The sequence below is a fragment of the Mytilus californianus genome, unplaced genomic scaffold (genome assembly GCF_021869535.1).
Source record: "Mytilus californianus isolate M0D057914Y unplaced genomic scaffold, xbMytCali1.0.p SCAF_9, whole genome shotgun sequence".
NCBI classification, from domain to species: domain Eukaryota; kingdom Metazoa; phylum Mollusca; class Bivalvia; order Mytilida; family Mytilidae; genus Mytilus; species Mytilus californianus.
Window position 1 is genome coordinate 2,148,569 of NW_026262745.1, and position 23,709 is coordinate 2,172,277.

Sequence of the window (23,709 nt, forward strand, 5' to 3'; positions counted from 1 at the left end):
TACGGATTCTATTTGACTTTTCTTTATATATATATATATATATATATATATATATATATATATATATATTTCATAAATTTATATATCATGCTTTTTATACATTTAAACTTCATAAACTTGTATTAACTGATAATTAATATTGTAAATGGTCACATCTTAACATTTCTGCTTAAACATAACTTGATTGTCATTAAGACCAATTCCAGCAACTCGTACAAATTTATTTTTTCTACATCAATTTAAGCTTCAACTATCTTTATCTTGATGGACAAACGAAAGTGCATAAAACCCTACATATAAACATTCTAATTATGGGACACGGTTAAAATACTCAAAACTTTAATAATGTATTCACAAAACTAATATCATTTGGACTTGTTCCACTGGTGAGTTACTCTTTCTGGTGGTTGAGGAGGTGGAGGTTAGTTGAATACTATGAGGCATATTTTGCCTTTTGGTGATGTTCTGTGTGTCATTGCAATGAAAAAGAAATTAATCAATTTTCCAATTTCAGTTGCTTATTTCAAAATGGAAATCTTAACTGTATCAAGAATAAAATGTTTCTGACTGTCAGAAATCACTTTTATAGCATTTCTACATCTAAAAATAGATCTTATAAAACATATAAAAATGAAAAATGGACATCAAACTCCTGTATTTTTCTGTTGTAATTCAGCATTCTGTGAATCTGTATGTATGCTGAATTTCTTCTCTGTTCTTTAAACCATCTTTTGATCTTTCATTTGCATTTTTCCTTTTTTAGCTGTTATCTTTCACTTTTTAAAAATCCCAAGTACACCTGAAAATAAAATCCGAAAAAATGTAGTTAAAACCATGTCACTTGCTAATCAACTTTTCAAAAGTCAGGAAACTGGAAGTATCCGTTTGGTATCTTTCACCTCTCTTTTAAAATGAAAATGATAATGTAAGTCATCAGGGCAACATAACCTTTGATAGATAAATATTTTGTAGCAATAATTTTATACATTATTTCACCCCATAAACCCGAGATATCAACTTTTTTATTGACCTTTTTCATTTTCTTATATTTACTTCATGCTTTTTCCCATCATGTATACATAATCCATAGATAATGATGAATAAAAATGGAAAACAAGAATTATAGTTCATTGACTCTTTCTAACATATAATCATAGCAAAAATTTATGTATTCATTATGGACGTCAAAATGAGAATCCAAACGTGTTTTCAACCAAAAGGGTACAATAAGAAGTGAATTTGAGAATTCCATGTGTTTCTACACAAATATTAACTTATTTTGAAAGTTTTCTTTGAATTTACAATGCCGGAATCTGCTATTTTTTATTTCATTGCTTGCAAGAAAGATTACTCTACGAATTGAAAACACTAAAACAATTTGCCGCTATCCGAGCAATGGCCAATGTCAAAAACAGAATTTTTTTCGGAACCTGTTTTTAAAGGTCACCCCTCTTGAGTGGGCACTTTTGATACTTCTAATGATTTACTGCTCAATACAGGTTTTACTGTAATTTTGCAAACAAAAAGAAAAGGGTAACCATTAAGAGTATAGTTATTACTGCCAGATTCTTCAACTGAAGAAAAAGAATTTGCATATTTCTTCATTCAATTTAAAGAAATAAATGTTCTTTATGTCAATTTCTTTTAATTTCTAAGCTCCTCTATCTATTAATATAAACAGGACATGTAAGCTATTGTTTATCAATGTATTTGACTGTGACATCTCCAAACCTCTAGTAATTCGTCTGCCTATATAAAGAGGACATGTTTGTTCTTGTTTAATGTTAGTATTACCTCTACCAATTCCTCTGCCTACAGAAACAGGACTTGAATATTCTGTTCTGCTTCCTTCTTTGTCTTTCCTTACATCAGATGACTGGCCAATCTTCAAAGCTATGAAAATAAAAATAAGCAGATTAAAGTTCAAAACAAATCCAACAGTTGGCCAATTTGAATCCTGTAAACTTTCACAGTATGATTGACAATCAATATTTGCAACAGTTGTGAAATTTTATTTTTAATGTCTTTTGTGCTTTCTGTGTTGTTGGGTTGATCTCTTTTTTTTTCCTTTTTGCTTTTATTCTGCATTCTAAACAAAGGCATGTATAGTTGTCAAAATGTGATTTTTAATGTCTTTTGTGCTTTCTGTGTTGTTGATCTCCTTTTTTTCCTTTTATTCTGTACCCTATACAAAGGAATATATGGGATTAACATCAAACATGTCATTTTAATCACTACTTTAAAAAACAAGAATGTGTCCATAGGACATGGATGCCCCACTCGCACTATCATTTTCTATGTTCAGTGGACCGTGAAATTGGGGTCAAAACTCTAATTTGGCATTAAAATTAGAAAGATCATATCACAGGGAACATGTGTACTAAGATTGGACTTCAACTTCATCAAAAACTACCTTGACCAAAAATTTAATCAAAAACTTTAACCTGAAGCGGGACAGACGGACGGACGGATGAACGAACGGACGCACAGACTGAAAAACATAATGCCCCTAGGTGGGGCATAAAAATACTGGTAATAAATCATACGCATATATATTTGGTTAGTACAGACTGAAAACTTTACTATTTTATCATGAAATTGAATGTGTCTATGTGTTTTAGACCTGAAAACCTGTTAACCACAAAGTTTCATAAAAAAATGGTACCCTGAAACATAAGTAGATTTCCTTTAAATGAGAATATACATTTTGATTCTGGACAGCTTTCTGCAAAAAATGTAAAATATCTGTTATCCTTACCATTCTGTAAGAATGACTCAATAATGGCACAATCATTATTCTGCTTGGATCCTTCTGATGTTACCATCTCACTTGAACATATTGTAAGCATATTTCCATCTGATGTCTTCGCAATACTTTTCATAGATTGTCCTGATAATACCATGTCACTTGTACCTGTTGTGTTCCTCTCTGCATTCGTTGTCTGTGTAATACAATGAGATCGTCCATCAAAACAATCTAAACTACCAACCCCTTCTGATGCCTTATTATGTTTTTTCGCTGTCAATGCATCGGATTCAATTCCAGAATCCCTTGAAGGTCCTTCATAATCTGAATCAGAGTTACTGGTATCCTCAACCTCATCACTGTTAGAGCGTAGCAAGACAGGTAGAGACTGGGGAACAAGAACACAATCATCCCTCACATTTCTACTGTTTTGTAAGACTGGTTCTCTCTCTAGAAGTTTCCTCGAGTTCATATCTTTTTGTTTGATGTTCAAATCTACACCTTGAATATTTTCACCACTGGTTTTGTTGACACTGGTTTCTTGTTCCTGCTGATGATTACCCAACTGTGGACTTTCCACCAGGTTTTTCATTAGATCTACTGGTACATTTGGTTCTATTGTAAGCTCCTGAAGGAATGAATTTACTGTTCCAACAACTGTCTGTAAAGCCTTGACAAAACTGGCTGTCTTACTAATATCTACACTGCTGCTCTTTTTATCACTGTGGAAGAAGGTAATTAATTTAAGTTTAGCCTTTATTTGAAATGTGAAAATGAAATGTGTCAAAATATGTATAAAACTCAAAATTCTATTGTAAACTAAAATAAAAATATCATGTCTTTGTAATATAGTCTGACATTCATCTAATATGAAGTTATTATATATAAATTCTCTGATTCTCTGATTCTAAGGTTTTTCTTCATATCATCTTATTTGTTTTTCTTTTTAGCTCTTCCTTATATCATGTATATGTATATTTCTCTAATTCTTCGTCAATTTATCCCTTTCTGCACCCATTGTATAAAAAAAATTTAATCAACGTGTGGTTCGTTTGATCTCAGTTCTTCATTGGATAAAATCCGATTATGACGTCGAATTTTCTTGCTTTCCTCTGAATTTCCTATTGTGACGGCATGAAAAAAGGCGACCATGCCTGATGACGTCACATAGAAAGAACACATCTTTTTGCAGATCATTCAAAAAGAAGGAATAAGTTTGCCTGCATATTGTTTGAAAATCATTAGAGAAACAGATTCCACCACCAAATCTCGTGTAATACGATATTTATCCACTCTCGACAGTTAAATTTTAAACATTTAAAACGCTCAGCGAGCCTCACGTTTTAAATTTGAAAATTTAACTGTCTCGAGTGGATAAATATCGTATCACACTCAATGCAGTGGTAGAATCTATATATATATAATTAGTTACATTCAATACCAACTTATTCTTTTCTCTTTATTTACCATGATAATGAACATCAAAGTGAAAAGATGGCCATTATTCCTCTTCATAAAATATTCTTTCCTAAAATATTTCAACAGCACACATATTTAATCTTTAACTATCCCCCCCCCCAAAAAAAAACGGAATATAAGCAAATCTCACAACATAAGGCCCCTTCCACCCAAATAAAGCAATCGCAAAGTCTATGATAGAGTGGGTTTGTTGCTCATGCTATGTGGATTCAATAGAACATGTAGAAAGTGTTCCATGCTGTGCTGTGTGGATGCAATAGAAAGTGTTCCATGCTGTGCTGTGTGGATGCAATAGAAAGTGTTCCCGTGCTGTGCTGTGTTGATGCAGTACAGTGTGTCCCGTGCCTGTGCTGTATGCCCTTATATTTTACAGCTAGGATTTTTTGCTTGTGAGAGAGCTGTCTACATATTCCATTATGTCATTTGGTCTCTGGTGGTGAGTTGTCTCATTGGCAATCATACCACATATTCTTACTTTTATATTTACCATTCTGAGGAATTTTTAAAATAAAATCTATAAGGGGGAGATGTAAATAAAAATGTGTACTGTAGTGTGAGGATATGACAAAGTCCATGTCAAGTCAAATTAAACCTCAAAAACTTTTCAGATACAGAAATGAATAAGATGTTCAAAAGGAAGATTCTTGGAAAGTTACATATAATTCTGTCATGCCAAAACCAGCAGTTGTTACAAAAGTGGGAAAACAGGACAAATAAATGGATACCCTAATCAATTATTTACTGCCCTGTTAAAAAAAAACCTGGGCTATAATAAAGCAAAACTGGAGGCTCTAAAGACAATGGCAACTTTTTAGCAAAAATTATCATTAAAGGGTAACAACTCTATTAAGCATAATAAGAGTTAACTGAAAATTTCAGGCATATTGAAGTATTTGTAGATCTTTACTTATCCTGCTAATCATTAAAGGGGAATAACTCTATTAAGAGTTACCTGACAATTTCAGGCTATTGAAGTACAATGAAGTATTTGTAGATCTCTCTTACTTATCCTGCTGATCATCTATTGGGGAGGATTGAAATGTAATCCCATACATCATAAGTTGGTCACTGAATAAAGATAGGATTTTTTATCAGGCTTGACTGTATTGTTTGTTAGAAATACTAAAGAAAATTTTATGTATTTTTTTTTAGTTTGTTTAATAGACTTCTCCTTTGCAGCATTACAAATGCAAAAATAATTGTTGGTATGTCTCACCTTTCTAATAATCTGTCACGTATTTTCTCAGGAGTTAAATCTTCATTGAATTCTCCTCTGACTGTTTTAATTCTCTCCAGTGGTTGTTCTGCCATTTTGTCTAATAGTTTGTCCACGTTCAATGATTTTGTATTTTCATCTATAAAGTCTAATTTCTGATTAAGCATGTTAACATCATACATGAAAAGCACATTTTAAGTATTACATCTAATACAGGCAATGTTTTACTTACAAAGGCCACAACAACAATTTTAAAGTAATTTCTTAATTTTAACTGGGTTTTTCAAAGGAAAAATCCAGTTACCTAATTGGAAAGGATGGTGGGCAGTTGGCAACTGCCAACAGTTTCCATTCAATAACTTATGAACTGTTTAACCAATACTTTTCAAATTCTAATATGTAACAAGAAATGATTGTAACAGGATGCTGTTACGAAGTCTCCCAAACGAAGCTCCCATAATTCGTAATTCCCAGGGTCGCCTGACATTGGGCAACGTCCAGTGAAAATTGGTTTGGTCCAGTAAAGTTATATGCATTAGTGATGCCTGGGGACTAACCCTGTATATCATTCAAATCATCTCTGCATGACAAACCAGAATATATATGGTTTAGGGGTGGGGATCTCTACCATTTACAAGATACTAGAACATTGGGGGTGGGGGGAACCCCTGGGGACTGACCCTATACGTCATTCAAATGTTTGTTACATGACGAACAGGAATATATATGGTTTAGGGGTGGGGATCTCAACCATTTACAAGATATTAGATCATTGGGGATGGGGGGAACCCCTGGGGACTGACCGTATACATCTTTCAGATGTTCGAGACATGACAAATAGGAATATATATGGTTTAGGGGTGGGGATCTCAACCATTTACAAGATATTAGAACTTTCTCAAATGGCAGGGGGTCGGGATGACCCCTGGGGACTAACCCTGTATATCATTCAAACCATCTTAACATGACAAACCAGAATATATATGGTTTAGGGGTGGGGATCTTGACCACTTACAAGATATTAGAACTTTCTTAAATGGCAGGGGGTGGGGGTGACCCCTGGGGACTAACCCTGTATTTCATTTGATGTGCTTTATCATGACAAACCAGAATATATATGGTTTAGGGGTGGGGATCTTGACCATTTACAAGATATTAGAACCTTCTCAAATGGCAGGGGGTCGTGATGACCCCTGGGAACTAACCCTGTATATCATTCAAACCATCTTAGCATGACAAACCAGAATATATATGGTTTAGGGGTGGGGATCTTGACCACTTACAAGTAAGATATTAAAACTTTTTTAAATGGCATTGGGTGGGGATGACCCCTGGGGACTAACCCTGTATATCATTCAAACCATCTTAGCATGACAAACCAGAATATATATGGTTTAGGGGTGGGGATCTTGACCACTTACAAGATATTAGAACTTTTTTAAATGGCAGGGGGTGGGTTGACCCCTGGGGACTAACCCTGTATTTCATTTGATGTGCTTTATCATGACAAACCAGAATATGTATGGTTTAGGGGTGGGGATCTCGACCATTTACAAGATATTAGAACTTTCTCAAATGGCAGGGGGTCGGAATGACCCCTGGGGACTAACCCTGTATATCATTCAAACCATCTTAGCATGACAAACCAGAATATATATGGTTTAGGGGTGGGGATCTTGACCACTTAGAAGATATTAGAACTTTCTTAAATGGCATGGGGTGGGGGTGACCCCTAGGGACTAACCCTGTATTACATTTGATGTGCTTTATCATGACAAACCAGAATATGTATGGTTTAGGGGTGGGGATCTCGACCATTTACAAGATATTAGAACTTTCTCAAATGGCAGGGGGTCGGGATGACCCCTGGGGACTAACCCTGTCTATCATTCAAACCATCTTAGCATGACAAACTAAAATATATATGGTTTAGGGGTGGGGATCTTGACCACCTTCAAGGTATTAAAACTTTCTTAAATGGCAGGGGGTGGGGGGTGACCCCTGGGGACTTACCCTGTATTTCATTTAATGGGCTTTATCATTTAGAACATTTTCAATAAAAAAAATTGTGTTTATCACAAACGGTTTTCAATTTATAATCATTTGAAAATTTTAAAAAATAAAATCCCATAGGGTTCTATAGTAAAACCCTCTTTTCTTTTTGCCCCTCAAAGTTCCCCTTTATAAACCCCACTGCCCAAACAAAACCCTGATTGCACCACTAGACATGTTAGTCTAACATATTGTGAAACCCTAAGTTAATCTGACAAGCGGTTTTGGAGAACGGGTGCGGACAAGTTCAAATTTAAAAGCGGCGGAAGAGGAAGAAGAAGAAGAATAATAATAATAATAAGAACTGAGCAAAAACAATAAGTCTTCCCAAACTTCGTTTGGGAGACTTAATTACTGATGACAAAAATGAGGTCAAGTTCAATATTGATGATTTTCACCTCTAGCGTTCAGGTGTAATGTTTCTTGGTATACTGGAAGATGGTACTTAAGGTTGTTTCCATTCAATAACTTATGAACTTTCCACCAACACTTTCCATATTTTAATATGTTGTTACTGATGACAAAATGATGTCAAGTTGATATTGATGATTTTCACGTTCACTGTTCAGGAGTTTTGATCCTTGGGCATGTTGAGAGAGTTTCGTCCTTGATAGATTGGAAAATGACGTGTTATGTTGTTTACATGCAATAACTTATAAATTTTACAGACGCCATCACGAGTTGGTTGACCGTTATGGAATAACCGTTTCACAGATGATATCGGATATGTTCCTTATGTCGTAACTACAATACCCATCCTTTTTCACGAATGTGACCTACCGAATTAAGACTATTTACGGGATTTGTAATAACATAAGCAACACAACGGGTGCCACATGTGGAGCAGGATCTGCTTACCCTTCCGGAGCACCTGAGATCACCCCCAGTTTTTGGTGGGTTTCGTGTTGCTTAGTCTTTAGTTTTCTATGTTGTGTCATCTGTACTATTATTTGTCTGTTTGTCTTTTTATTTTTGGCCATGGCATTGTCAGTTTGTTTTCGATCTATGAGTTTGACTGTCCCTCTGTTATCTTTCGTCCCTCTTTTATGAAAATATTTCACCAATGCTTTTCAAATTTTAATATGTTGTTACTATTGACAAAATGGAGGGTCAAGTAAGATATTGACGACTTTCACTTTTGCCATTCAGGAGTGATGGTCCTTGATAGATAGGTTGACAGACACAGAATAAGGGCAGGTAAAAAATTCCTGAAAGTGCCTTTAAAATACAGAAAACCCAGTTTGCTGTCAATTTGACAGCTCATTTCTTGTTTTATTCCTATAGCGAAAATTACACATTTTAAAAATTCATCAGATTAATGTGCTAATTTTGTCATGATTGCTTTTATAGCTTACTATATACAGTATTGGTTTTCTCATTGATGAAGGCCTTACAGTGCCCTATTGTCCTTTGGTCTTTGGTATTCAGTTGTCTCATTGCCAATTATATATACCACATCAACTTATTTTAATAATATCATGATGTTTTGTTAAAAATGTAATTTTTAATTATATGTATCTATTAACCAATGACTTAAACATGTTAAAGTACATTATAAATTGTCCATTTAATTCCATGCGTCTGAGAGCTGGTCATTCATACAGGTCTAAAACAGAAAAGCCAGTAAATACAGAATTTTTTCTGGTCTTAATACAGGATTTAAACAAGATTCTCTGAAGGTGCAGTCCGAAGTGAAAGAAATTTGTATGGTTGACAATCTTGGATATGCACCTCTTCGAATGGGCCTTTGTTTAATTGTACCAAAGGGCCCTTCAAACCATTGAAAATACATGTTAAAGAAGCTTTTGCGCATGTCTAACTGTAGTAACAAATAATTTATCAAAACACTTACGTCAGAAAATTAAGTCATTGGTTAATAAAGGTGTCATAAAATGGGTGTTTTCATATTAATCCTATATTATGTCCTCGTACAGTCGTATTGGGTCTAGATCAGCTGTATTTGTCCTGGGCAAGGTCTTGAGCAAATACAGTTAACCATGACCTAATACTACTGTATTTGAACATAATAAAGGATTAATTTTAAAACACTCATTTAATAACACTATAATATAACTTTTCAAAATAAATACAAAATGCTTTAACATGTTAAACAGTCAAGGGTCTAACTTAAATTAGTTATTAGAGAAAAATAACATATGTTATTTTTGACTTAAAAAATCCCCAAACTGGGATAACATATGCATGTAACATGTTTCAAAGGGGCAGTATACATCCTTTGTTTTGTTAAAATGTATACAAATTCTATTGATATTATTATTGTCTATATGCATACTAAACTCTAGAAAGATATAGTTTGCCAATTATGCATATTACATTAGTGTTATTACAGAAAAAGTAACCTGTTATAACTAAAGGGTGTTATTACAGCTACTCTACATTGCTTCAAAGCTACAATGTATTTTAATTTATTGTAATAAATAATAATCAGAGCATAAAATGATGTACTACGCAAGCTTCCAAGTAATTCCCATGTGTCCAATTCTAAATTATACGCCCGTAAAAACTAAGCCTTGTTATTTCAGCTAAGTTTATCGCTTAAATGCCTTGTCTCATTGATTTACCATGGTTGAAGGCCATACATGATTAAGAACATTTTAGGAATAAAGAGTAGACATCTCATGAAAGCATCTGTAATAACACATGTATGTTATCTTTCTCTAAAAACTTATTTAAGTTAGACCCTTGACTGTTAAATATGCACTAATAAATATAGTTCATCATGCACAAATTTGTAGGATAAATTCAATGCAAAAAAGATAGAAGCATACAATGTGTATTAACAGTATTACATGGTTGATATTCTGAATATTTTCTTCCAAGAAATTGATAGTTCTCTATGAGCACTCCAGCTTCCTCCATCAATAATAAAATGCTTCGCTGAGCGCAGCCTGATACGAATGCAGTGGTCGAACCCTGAACAGTTGGGGCAAATTTGGACACAATATTCAAGCTTGATACTATCTGAATTTGGATTGTGATCAAACTTTTGACATGATGTAGGTTTCTGACACAAAATAAATGTGGTCAAAGATCTTACAAATCTAATGCGCAATACTGTGCGATTGAATATTTCTTCTTGAAACTTTTAAAAAATTTGAAAATTTTGAAAAAAAATATGAACCCTTTGAAAAAAAAATTGGAAACCCCCCCTTCCCCCCAAACTTTTTGAATCCCCCTTTTAGCATTAACCATCAAACTCAATTGCAGTCTTTCCTTTGTAGTATGGAACCTTGTAGTACAATTTTAGAGAGATCCATACACTTAATCACAAGTTACTGTCTGGAAACTAGAAAAATGCTTTTTTTTAACCATAAAAGCCCATTTAAATACATCATAAAAGTATTTAAATAGAAAATGAAATCATAGTCATGGCTAAAATAATAAAACCTTCATCAGCAACTTTTAATAGTAATATTTAAAAATAAAATTCCTTCATCAGCATTTAAAAGTAACTTCTAAAAATAAATTGACAGCTAGGACTTTGCAACCATAAAAACCCATTTAAATACATCATAAAAGTATTAAAATAGAAAATGACATCATAATCATGCTTAAAATTAAAACACTTTCATCAGCAACATTAAATAGTAATATCTAAAAATAAAATTCATTCAAATACATAATCATGGCTAAAATTAAATAATTTTTAAAATAGAAATGACATCATAATCATGCCTAAAATTAAAAAGCCTCCATCAGCAACATTAAATAGTAATATCTAAAAATAAAATTCCTTCACATACATATAATCATGGCTACAATTAAATTACCTTTATTAAACATTTTTAAAATAGTAACTTCCAAAAATAAATTGACATCTAATCACCTAGACAATACATTTCTTTATAAATAATTTACAAGCAGTGTAAGGGAGGTAATTTGACAATATGTGTTTGAATTACATCCCTTACACTGCTTTAAAATTATGTTTTGTACTTAAGTAATTGTCCATTAACCTGGAAACCCTCGTTTTTCCCCCTTTTTTTTCCCTAATTCCTAAACAGTTTGAGCTATAACCCCCCAAAGCAAATTCTTACCATCCCTTTGTGATATGGTAACTTGTGGTATAATTTCAGAGAGATCCATACACCATTTCACAAGTTATTGTCTGGAAACTAGAAAAATGCTTATTTGGGCCCCATTTTGGCCCCTAATTCCTGAACTGTTTGGACCATAACCCCCAAAATCAATCCCAACCTTCCTTTTGTGGTCATAAACCTTATGGTAAAATTTCATAGAAATCCATACACTTAAACAAAAGTTATTGTCCGGAAACCAATGTGTCTTCGGACGACAACGACGTGATACCAATATACAACCATGATTACTAACAAAAATCTGCTTATTTGTTTAAATTTATCCACACATCTCATGAAAAGATATATACAAAGGTCATTCATATAACAGAACATTTTCTTTAAATCTACAGTAGCATTCATCAGTCAATCAATTAAATATTGTACTATATTTCATTCATGTTTTGTGTTTCATTAGATAAGGTTGTGTATTATAAAAATGGTTATCTATTTCAATGACACCAGTAGTTTTCCCACTTAGCTATAAGTATTCTTTCCTTGCAACTATGATATAAATGCAATAATACTATTCATTCATAACTCCATTATTTTCAATAAGGTTCATTTTTCCTTAAGTTTCCTTAAATTATTTGTTTTACCCCTTTACCCATCATGCTGTTGGTTAACCTTTGAACTGTCATACATTACCTCCTAGTAAACCACTGTTAACTTTATAATTGAGACTGGCACAAGTTTCTTTCAGACGGCTAATATACATGATATCTTGTACCAAGGTATTTGAATCCATTTCCTTATCACATATAGGAGGAGGGCGAGGACCAGTACACTTCACCATTCTATCATTGTTCAATTTCTTCTCTGTAAAATATATGACAAAAAACATATGATGAACATGCTTCTGAAACAAATTGTAAAACTTACAATACCTACATACTTTATGTTAATCCCTTATGATGATTGACCTTGTTCATGTAGCAGCTAATACAAATTACTAAAAAAAACATTTTTTCCTCGTGTGAAAATGGCAAGCCCCTATTAGTGTCTGTTTCAGCTCTACACTAACCAGACAATTTTTTCCTCATGTGAAAACGGTTAATCCCTATTTGTTGTCCGTTTAAGCCATACACCAGACGGACAAGAATGACTGGCAAATACAACCATTTTGGAAGCCATGTTACCTGTACATGTATAATGTATGAAACATATTAACACAGATTTTTCTGGCATATGCAGAGAATTTTCCTTTTGGTAAAAATTAAACTTTTTTTTAGCAAACAAAAAGAGAATAAAACCTAATATACTGTATACATGGTATATGATATATTTTTTATGAATTGAATAAACCTTGACTAACAAACCAAATTACCTTCTCTTATTCTTTGAGCTGTATCCTTGGCTATGTCAACAATCATATGAGACCCATGAATAGGCCAGTTGTTTAATTCTTGAACAGCCTTGAGAGCCTGTTCGCTAGTTTTATACCTCACAAAGCTGTAAAATATAATGTCAAGATTTGATGAAATTGAATGACTTAACCTTTATTATATTCATGTATTTAGATGTATATGTAAAAGACTATGTGCACTTATTTACTTGTATGATATTTAGTGGTTTCACTATTTACTATACATGTAAATGTCTATGTGGATATGGTGAGTGTATAAATGTACTAAGATTAATACCTATATTGTGACCTTTGTAATCTAGAATATTTTGTAAACATAATCATGATATTTGCTACTTTTTTCACAAAATTATTAATATTTACAAAATTGGAAAAACTGATAAATCAGTATTTACATTATAAGTTGTGCATCAGAATATTCCAATAAATTTGCCTATATAAGTACATGTAGTATATCAAATTATTGAAAAGTTGAAAGAAATTAAGTAATTACATTGTAACTAGACACACATACACATATATGTTATTGCTGTACAAACAATAATATTCAATAAAAATTGATTACACTATAGTTATTTAAACTTTATACTTTCAATGTGGATATCATAAACTTTATAACATATAAACACGAGTTAAGAATTGCGTTTCCATGTGATTCCTGTTGCTCAATCATTTTCTGCAAAGACCTAATTGTTTTATGGACTTCTTTGGTGTTTTTTGGCATGTCAGATGTTCTTATTTTTATTTGTTTTTTAAAAAAACTGTAAAGCAACAGAACAATGTTTTCAAGAACTAAAATTAGGTTTCAGACATCCTACTACAATGCCAATAGAGTCAATTTGCTTTGTAGGTTAAGGGCTATCTATTGTCCAAATGATCTCCTTGATTATGACATTTAATGCTCCTATAGGGACCTTTAAGTTACTTCCTTTTATTTATTTATTTCTTCTATCCCTCAAACGATCACTTAAAAATAACCTATCTAGATACATTATTGTATGTCAGTCAGGGGTGGTACTTATTATCTAGATACATTATTGTATGTCAGTCAGGGTGGTACTTATTATCTAGATACATTATTGTATGTCAGTCAGGGGTGGTACTTATTATCTAGATACATTATTGTATGTCAGTCAGGGGTGGTACTTATTATCTAGATACATTATTGTATGTCAGTCAGGGGTGGTACTTATTATCTAGATACATTATTGTATGTTAGTCAGGGGTGGTACTTATTATCTAGATACATTATTGTATGTCAGTCAGGGGTGGTACTTATTATCTAGATACATTATTGTATGTCAGTCAGGGTGGTACTTATTATCTAGATACATTATTGTATGTCAGTCAGGGGTGGTACTTATTATCTAGATACATTATTGTATGTCAGTCAGGGGTGGTACTTATTATCTAGATACATTATTGTATGTCAGTCAGGGGTGGTACTTATTATCTAGATACATTATTGTATGTCAGTCAGGGTGGTACTTATTATCTAGATACATTATTGTATGTCAGTCAGGGTGGTACTTATTATCTAGATACATTATTGTATGTCAGTCAGGGTGGTACTTATTATCTAGATACATTATTGTATGTCAGTCAGGGTGGTACTTATTATCTAGATACATTATTGTATGTCAGTCAGGGTGGTACTTATTATCTAGATACATTATTGTATGTCAGTCAGGGGTGGTACTTATTATCTAGATACATTATTGTATGTCAGTCAGGGTGGTACTTATTATCTAGATACATTATTGTATGTCAGTCAGGGTGGTACTTATTATCTAGATACATTATTGTATGGCAGTCAGGGGTGGTACTTATTATCTAGATACATTATTGTATGTCAGTCAGGGTGGTACTTATTATCTAGATACATTATTGTATGTCAGTCAGGGTGGTACTTATTATCTAGATACATTATTGTATGTCAGTCAGGGGTGGTACTTATTATCTAGATACATTATTGTATATCAGTCAGGTGGTACTTATTATCTAGATACATTATTGTATGTCAGTCAGGGTGGTACTTATTATCTAGATACATTATTGTATGTCAGTCAGGGGTGGTACTTATTATCTAGATACATTATTGTATGTCAGTCAGGGGTGGTACTTATTATCTAGATACATTATTGTATGTCAGTCAGGTGGTACTTATTATCTAGATACATTATTGTATGTCAGTCAGGGGTGGTACTTATTATCTAGATACATTATTGTATGTCAGTCAGGGTGGTACTTATTATCTAGATACATTATTGTATGTCAGTCAGGGGTGGTACTTATTATCTAGATACATTATTGTATGTCAGTCAGGGTGGTACTTATTATCTAGATACATTATTGTATGTCAGTCAGGGGTGGTACTTATTATCTAGATACATTATTGTATGTCAGTCAGGGGTGGTACTTATTATCTAGATACATTATTGTATGTTAGTCAGGGGTGGTACTTATTATCTAGATACATTATTGTATGTCAGTCAGGGGTGGTACTTATTATCTAGATACATTATTGTATGTCAGTCAGGGGTGGTACTTATTATCTAGATACATTATTGTATGTCAGTCAGGGGTGGTACTTATTATCTAGATACATTATTATATGTCAGTCAGGGGTGGTACTTATTATCTAGATACATTATTATATGTCAGTCAGGGGTGGTACTTATTATCTAGATACATTATTGTATGTCAGTCAGGGGTGGTACTTATTATCTAGATACATTATTGTATGTCAGTCAGGGGTGGTACTTATTATCTAGATACATTATTGTATGTCAGTCAGGGGTGGTACTTATTATCTAGATACATTATTGTATGTCAGTCAGGGGTGGTACTTATTATCTAGATACATTATTGTATGTTAGTCAGGGGTGGTACTTATTATCTAGATACATTATTGTATGTCAGTCAGGGGTGGTACTTATTATCTAGATACATTATTGTATGTTAGTCAGGGGTGGTACTTATTATCTAGATACATTATTGTATGTCAGTCAGGGTGGTACTTATTATCTAGATACATTATTGTATGTCAGTCAGGGGTGGTACTTATTATCTAGATACATTATTGTATGTCAGTCAGGGGTGGTACTTATTATCTAGATACATTATTGTATGTTAGTCAGGGGTGGTACTTATTATCTAGATACATTATTGTATGTTAGTCAGGGTGGTACTTATTATCTAGATACATTATTGTATGTCAGTCAGGGTGGTACTTATACTAGTCCTGTTTATAAACTTGAAGATGTAAGTAATATTTACATGTATAAAGTAAATTAGTCAGATTTAAATTTTCATTTCAATGTTTGAATCATCTCCCTTTATGTTTGTCCAAAAGTTCATTCATATTTTTTATTACAACCCCTGAAATTCTCAGGTTTTGGGATGTCAGAACATGTCTCAAACATTTTCTTCTAGTTAAGTTATAATTATCAAATTAAACTTTAATTATTCCTTCCTTAAAAGCAGCAATTATATCTAACAACACACACACAGTCTGTGAAATTATTCATACTTTATCCATTTAGGTGAAGATTTAGAGAAAATAAATATACATGTCAACTTGACATTTAACATAAATGGTGTCAACATCCAGTTAGCAAAGCTTATTAAATTCAAGACTAAATGAGACCATTGATCAATTGACTTACCCATAGTTATAGGAAGACTAAATATGACCATTGGTCAACTGACATACCCATAGTTATAGGAAGATTAAATGAGACCATTGGTCAATTGATAAACCCATAGTTATAGGAAGATTAAATGAGACCATTGGTCAATTGACATACCCATAGTTAAAGAAAGATTAAATGAGACCATTGGTCAACTGACTTACCCATAATTATAAGAAGATTTATTACTTTCATCACACACAAATATATCGTGTATTTCTCCACAGCCAACAAACAAGTTGTACAGCTCTTCCTGTAAAAAATATACATAAGACTTAGTTAAATTGTGACCAAGATATTTATCAATAAGTTAATAATCAGAATAAGCCCTCATAATTGGGCTCCATTCCAATGATTAAACCCTACGTAAGTTACATATTCTTAACCATGTTAACAGTTGTAAAGTATATCCCCACTCTTTATTGGACATTGCTCAAACACTTCATGCTCTATACATTGTTGTAACAAGTCTTTGATCTTCCTTAACTGCTGTATGATAAGCTGGAGAAGCAGCAAATACCAATGTTTATGTCTTTGGTATGACCCAAGTATATTGTTTTAATTGCATGAGAACAACTTTTACTTTTCTGGGCAATTAGAATACCCTTAATGTCAAACTCTATCTATTGTAGTTCATACTTATAACCTTGCTTACTTAAGTCACACATGTTACAAGATCATCAAGGTGATGAAATTCACTCCTGGAGGATACCGGCATCGATTTGAAACTATTAATGTACTTTTTTTAAAAACAGATTGCAAAATAAAGCAAATAGATAAGAAACTGATTCAAACCTTTATGAGTTTTCAGGTAAATGTATTGTTTTAATTTTTTTTAACTTTTTAGTTGGAAATCCACTGAAAGTTGTCTTAATATTGATATTTTACTGGTTATAACATCCTGGAAACCCAAATAGCATGAATAGTATGAAAACATCCTGGAAAACAAGATAGTATGAAAACATCCTGGAAAAACAAGATAGTATGAAAACATCCTGGAAAAACAAGATAGTATGAAAACATCTTTGAAACCCAAATAGTATGAACAACAGAATACAACAAATACATCATGTACATTACTATAGTTACTCACCTTGGTTACCTTGAAAGGAAGATGGCCGATAAAACAAGAGTAGAACATGGTGTCCTGTCCGTGACCACCTTACTGTTATAGACTTAGTAACTCAGTCCATTTCTAAAAAAAAACAAAATAAAAAGATTTTACAACCCTTTAATATAATGACAACTGATAGCATGGATATGATCAGATGATACAAAGGTTATATTGTAACTGTCTGTCTATGATGAAACTGAACTGGAAATAAAAACCCTCTGAGATAAGAATGTTAGTGGGTAGCTGTTTCATCGACATAATCCACACATCTTCTTTTTATCATGAAAAAAATATTTTTAACTTTTCTTTTGTATTTTAAATCGTTATATGTAAAATTTATATTTATGTTAAAGTATGGGTAAGTAATTTGTGTTCAACATGCAATCTAATGAATATAAACTTCTATTGAGATAGGTGAACCTTCTTGTTAACCCAGAAACTTTTAAATTAGGTAGATGTACATTTTGTATATCTACTGGTATATTACAAAAATTTGGTATGATTATGCTGTAGGCTTCTGTTACAAACTTGACAAGTTCAGGAGTCACTGTGCTATAACTAATTTAAGTGATCTGGCCACACTGTTTTTATCATGAGATACTTGTCATTCCTATTCAGTGCTTCCAAAGGGTCAACAGATCCTGCTCCTCAGGTGTTTACTGTTTAGTGTTTGTAATTTTTTCCAAAAGAGAAATTTCTGATTAAATATCCTTTTCATTTGGGACATATTACATCCTAAGTGTATGTGTGTACAATTACATAATTCATAATTCAATCTTGAAAATCCACTTTTCAACTAGAAAAAAATATTAACTAAATTTTATTTAATTTGGTGTTATTCTTCACTGCAAAAATTTCTGCGTTCATATACCTTTTACTTTTAAATAGCAATATAGTGGTGTATAAACTACAAAAATAAATAAACTTTATTGTAGAAAATGCTCATATTACTCATTCATGTCTTTAGACTTATTCAATTTTTATTTTGTTTCAAGCAAATAACTGATAAAAACTGAGGACTTACACATTTATATATTTGTCCAAGATAAAAGTAACTTCAATCAACCTAAAATTGTACACTAATATGAGATGATTATGACAATGATTTTACATGTAAAATAGACCATGTTTGCATTTTTTATAAAGATTTATTTTTTGCCTTAGTTCTTTTGAGAAAAAAATTTCTGATTAATCCTTAATCATTCATTTTGACAAATAATTTACAGGATAATTTATCATTTCTTGTTATCAACTATCTAACAGTTATGTAATACGAGAGGTATTGTATGCCAAAATCATGAAAATGAACACGATTACATTTTTATTTTGTGTATAATCACTGTATAAACAATATACAGATACCTGTAAACTATATCATGTGATTTAATAGCACAGGGTATTTCCATAGTCATGATAGTTGGACGTGGTTTTCCTTTGAAAGAACACTTGGTTTTTGCTATATACAAAATATTTACAATTTGAAAATGATGTAGGGTAAAGGTTTGTAGAATTACCACTTTTTCTTAATCTTCTCTTAAATGGAATTGATTTTTTTATCTTTTTAAAAATGAAAGTGAAACGTTCTATTATTACCAGACCAAATTAATCCTTCTTTCATACTTCAAAATATCATCCATTTATCTTTCAAAGTTTTGGGAAACCTAAATATATATTTAAATAGAACCTAAGTGGGCAAGTTCACAAATACCCCATTCCACATACATGTACTGTGCAAAAAAGTTGTTACACCATTTAAATGAACAAATCTTTAGTGAGCAAGCTCACATACCCAATATCCTCAAAAAATTAAAATAGAAAATTTTTACATGCTTCCCTCCCAATAAATACTTAATAGTCCTCCATTAAAGATTTTTCTGATTATATAACTCATTCGAATTTATCATGTTTATGATAAGTGGAAACCTCATCTAAATTTGGAGCAGATATAATGACAAATTTGTAAAAGGTTCCATGGAACCCTGCGTCTCTCCTGCTTTTGATACAGTTGGTGAAAAAATAAAATGTTGACTTTCAAAATGTCAATCTTTTAGTAAAATGCAGGAAAAAAATTGCTTCAGAAACTTGTGCCAAAGTTTCATAAATTTCCATGAAGGTTTGAAAAAGTTATTGATGTCTTAAAATATTTATACTGTCATGACCAATAACATGAATAATCTTAATGTTAATTTGAAATTAAAACTAAAACCTTTTATCAGTAAAATACAGAGAAATGAAAAAAATATATATTGTACCATTAGAGCTATGGTTCTAAAGCTTGTTCACTTCATGTTCATGAATTCTTTAATCATAAAACATTTTTTTCCATCTGTACACTAATACACTTATAAAATGATAAAAACAGTCATACCTTTTAGACCCCCTAACTTACTTCCACCGAAGTGTTGATTGCCCTTGAGACAAAAGACCTCTCCCATAGTTGGTGAAAATATGATTATGCATGTCTGCCTCTTAACCTCCCTCGAAGACATTTCTGAATTTTTTAATTTTGCATTTTTCTTGATCTTTAAAATCTTATGAAAATTATTTTACTATTAAAGGACAAGGTACGATAAGGCCCGTTTTTGGCCCCCTATTTTCTCATTTTTAAAATTTAAAAAAAAAAGGGGGGCCAAAAACAGGCATTATCGTACCTTGTCCTTTATCTGTAATCATATGATTTCTTTATTCTGTACATCGTTCATTTCTGTAATCAGTAATGTATTGTAAACCTAATTCTTTATTTTCCATAGACACATTTGCACTCCATTCTCTATTCTCAACGTTTTTTGCTCATTTTTCTCTGATCTTTAATTTTTTTTGGCCTTTGTTCTCTTTGCTGTAAACCCAATGGCCATCCAGACCCTTATATATAATAAATATATTTCATATAATATCAAATATATAAAACATAATATAAATATTTATCATATATCAAAAATACTCAATTATGAAATATATATACATGTATGTATTGATGTACTGAAATTCCTTCATTGTTCGAAGCACCCATCAAAATCTGTGAGGGTACAGTGGAATCCATATAAACTCTCTATTAGGATTTGTGGAGATGTGTCACTAATAAAATGTAAAATTGGTATTGCTACTCATGCTAATGTTAATATGTACAAATCATCACCATGATAAGCCCAATTTTGATACCAACAGACTTAGGACCTCTGGGGGTCAGTTGTTAAAACTAATACATATATAATCCTTAATTGTGTTAAGGCAGGGATGATACACTATTAGTCCAAATAATTATGAATCTTGAAAGGCTTTTTTAAATTAAAAAGCATTTCAAGGAAGGCGTCACAGAAAAAAATTAAATAGCATTTCAAGGAAGGTGTCACAGAAATTAAAATAGGCTTTCAAGACGTCATAATTATTTGGATTAGTATTGGTCGAGGACCAGTAACCGTCAGTTATCAGTTACTGTCACCTGCTGTTTTATTCAATAACAGATCGAAGCGTTGCATAAAAACAACATACTGCTGTTACCTTCAGACAAATATTTTTACTTCATTTATGAAAACTCCCCTTTGATTGATCTGATTAAGATTGAATTTTCTGTAAATTGAAGGTGTTGGGGGAAGATATGAGTGTGGGGGACATGACGTCATCGCTTTATGATGTCCTCGATTTTGGAATATTTTTCGTTTTAAGTCAAACCAATATCTATACACTTTCTTTTAAAAGAATTTAAAAATTTTATGGTCAGAATCAGAATGGTGATGAGTCTGGCTCAATTGATGTACCTATTTCTCTTCTTGAAACATGAAGATCAACGCAAAACACATAATTAGTGTCCCGATTACATGTAAATTCTATCATTAAATGACAAAATTCAAAAGTGAAGTTAATGGTCCTTGTACCTATGAAATTTCCCGCAAAAATCAGCATAGTAGTAAGCCATTTTTTTGTTCTTTATAAGAATAATTAAAGTCAGAGTCCTTTATAAGAATAATTAAAGTCAGAGTCCTTTATAAGAATAATTAAAGTCAGAGTCTGTATTGTTAAACCTAAGTCCTAACTTTTGGGTACCCTTTGTATTTTCGGAAAGAGTTCCTGTACAGAATTATTAGAGAAAACTACGAGGTTTTTCTTTCTTTTATCATACCTGCCAACCTCTGAAACCTTCAAAGAGGGAGATCTCCCTCTCAGCTATGACAGCTGAGGGGGAGATTTTGCGCGAACGACATTTTCAAGTGAAATATATGACGTGTTTATTTATTTTTCTACGAAACACATATAAGAGTTAATAGATATACTTTGTTTCTTTTAATATGGTTATATCCTACAGAAGGTGTGTTGTTTGTTTCTTTCCTATTTCATCACCTTTGACATTTCAATTCCATCAGGACAACATTTCACCCCACATACCTCTATTAAACGAGAGCAATCATGTTGTCACAGTTTGTGCATTATGTGTGTGCTCTTACAAAGTTCTCATATTATGGTTCAATACATAACTTATAAATTTCAATATAAACATTACCTAGAAGTATAGATCTTTTAAGTGATTTTTAAAATATAATTATTTTTTTTGTCTTAAGGCAAACAAAATCTTTTAATTGCCATCCTTTTATGATTCTTTGTTTAATTTGTATTTATTTATATGTTTATATTGTTTTATCAATTCACATTGTTTTAAGAAGGGTAACTTAAAACAGGATTAAACAGGGGAAGTAATCCCGAAATTTCTTTGAAATGTTTTTAATAACACAAAGCTTGAAGCAAAAGTCGTTAATGATTGTTACTTAGTACTATGTTTGACACCCAAGCTGTCAAGTGAAGCCATTTAATTTCACATGGTCTGTGATTTACAGGCAAAAACGGCCCTCATCAGTGACACAAATACGTAATTAATGTTGACTTGTCATTCAAGGTTGAAATCAGTATCCAAAAGCGGGAGATTCTATACTCCTGTGCGGGAGGGTACGGCAAGCGGGAGATCTCCCGAATTTCACCACTTGAGCGGGAGTCTCCCGCTCAAAACGGGAGGGTTGGCAGGTATGCTTTTATGCACAGTCATGACAGTGACCTATTTATTTTTTTTCTGTTTTTTGAAAGCTTATAATATTAGTACTTCATATCTAAATTATGAGCAATTTCTATCATTTGTTTTTAAATGAAAATACGACTTTAAGCTAAAAAGGTGACTACTTTCCCTGTATATCTATACAAAATAGTCTAAAATGTCTGATTTTTAAGGTCCATTAAATTCTCATTTTCATTTAGACACTCATACCACCTTTAAGAACATTACTATTAAAATATTTTACTTTTTATCTAAAGCGAACGAACCAAGGGCGCTCTGTAGCTGATCAAACAAAGGGCGAACACGTAATTAGGGCGAACGGACCCGATACCGACTGGTCGTAAAGTAAGGTTGCATTGTTTGTGAAAATAGCCCAGAGTCAAACATTTTGTATAGCAAATGCATAATTATTGTGAAATTTGTTATATTACTGACTGCAAATGCAGCTTGCAACGTGTTGTTACAAACCCCACAAAATAAACAACAAACCAATGTGAATGAACCACGATAGTTCCATCTTCAAGTGATCTTGCCTACTCGGTATGTCCAACAACCTCAATCTCTTTTCTCTATATTTTCCTCCAATAGTTGGAGTACACCAAGCTTTATCAAGTAAAGGTTGGTTTATACTAAAATTAAAGGCTAGTAAAACATTATGAACAGTTAAACTCCTGCAAAAGAACTTTTATGTACACTAAAATCAGGTGCTCAGTTATAAAATTAATATAAAAAACTCAGTTTAAACTGAAAAAAATATATATATATATATATTTACAGTGCAGAGGTCTGTTACCAGGGCATGTCTTAGTGTAAAAACTCGTATTACCATTTTCTCAAGTAAATGTTGCTAATTCTTTTCCATATGTTTTCTATCAATGTCCTCTTCAGATAAATATCTAATTGAGGGAT

At 32.3% G+C, this 23,709-nt stretch overlaps 1 protein-coding gene across 1 annotated transcript; it reads right to left on the reverse strand.

The window, feature by feature from the left end:
• On the reverse strand, positions 1-23,346 carry LOC127716141 (uncharacterized). The gene is made up of 9 exons (XM_052222258.1): positions 23,290-23,346; positions 17,742-17,843; positions 16,813-16,901; positions 12,918-13,042; positions 12,239-12,409; positions 5,442-5,580; positions 2,759-3,468; positions 1,795-1,893; positions 1-799 (listed from the first exon to the last, which is right to left on the reverse strand). Exons 2-9 carry the CDS (start codon positions 17,787-17,789, stop codon positions 774-776), a joined length of 1,407 nt encoding a protein of 468 aa, XP_052078218.1. The 5' UTR covers positions 17,790-17,843; positions 23,290-23,346; the 3' UTR covers positions 1-773.
• Between the last annotated feature and the right edge of the window lie 363 nt (positions 23,347-23,709).

What these genes read in the sequence shown, in the direction of transcription:
- LOC127716141 (XM_052222258.1), bottom strand. Translation starts at nt 17,789, where the DNA reads ATGTTCTACTCTTGTTTTATCGGCCATCTTCCTTTCAAGGTAACCAAG. An exon ending in AAATCTTCTTATAATTATGG is followed by an intron (nt 13,043 to 16,812) that starts GTAAGTCAGTTG and finishes TATATTTTACAG; the next exon opens with CTTTGTGAGGTATAAAACTA. An exon ending in AGCTCAAAGAATAAGAGAAG is followed by an intron (nt 12,410 to 12,917) that starts GTAATTTGGTTT and finishes TATATTTTACAG; the next exon opens with AGAAGAAATTGAACAATGAT.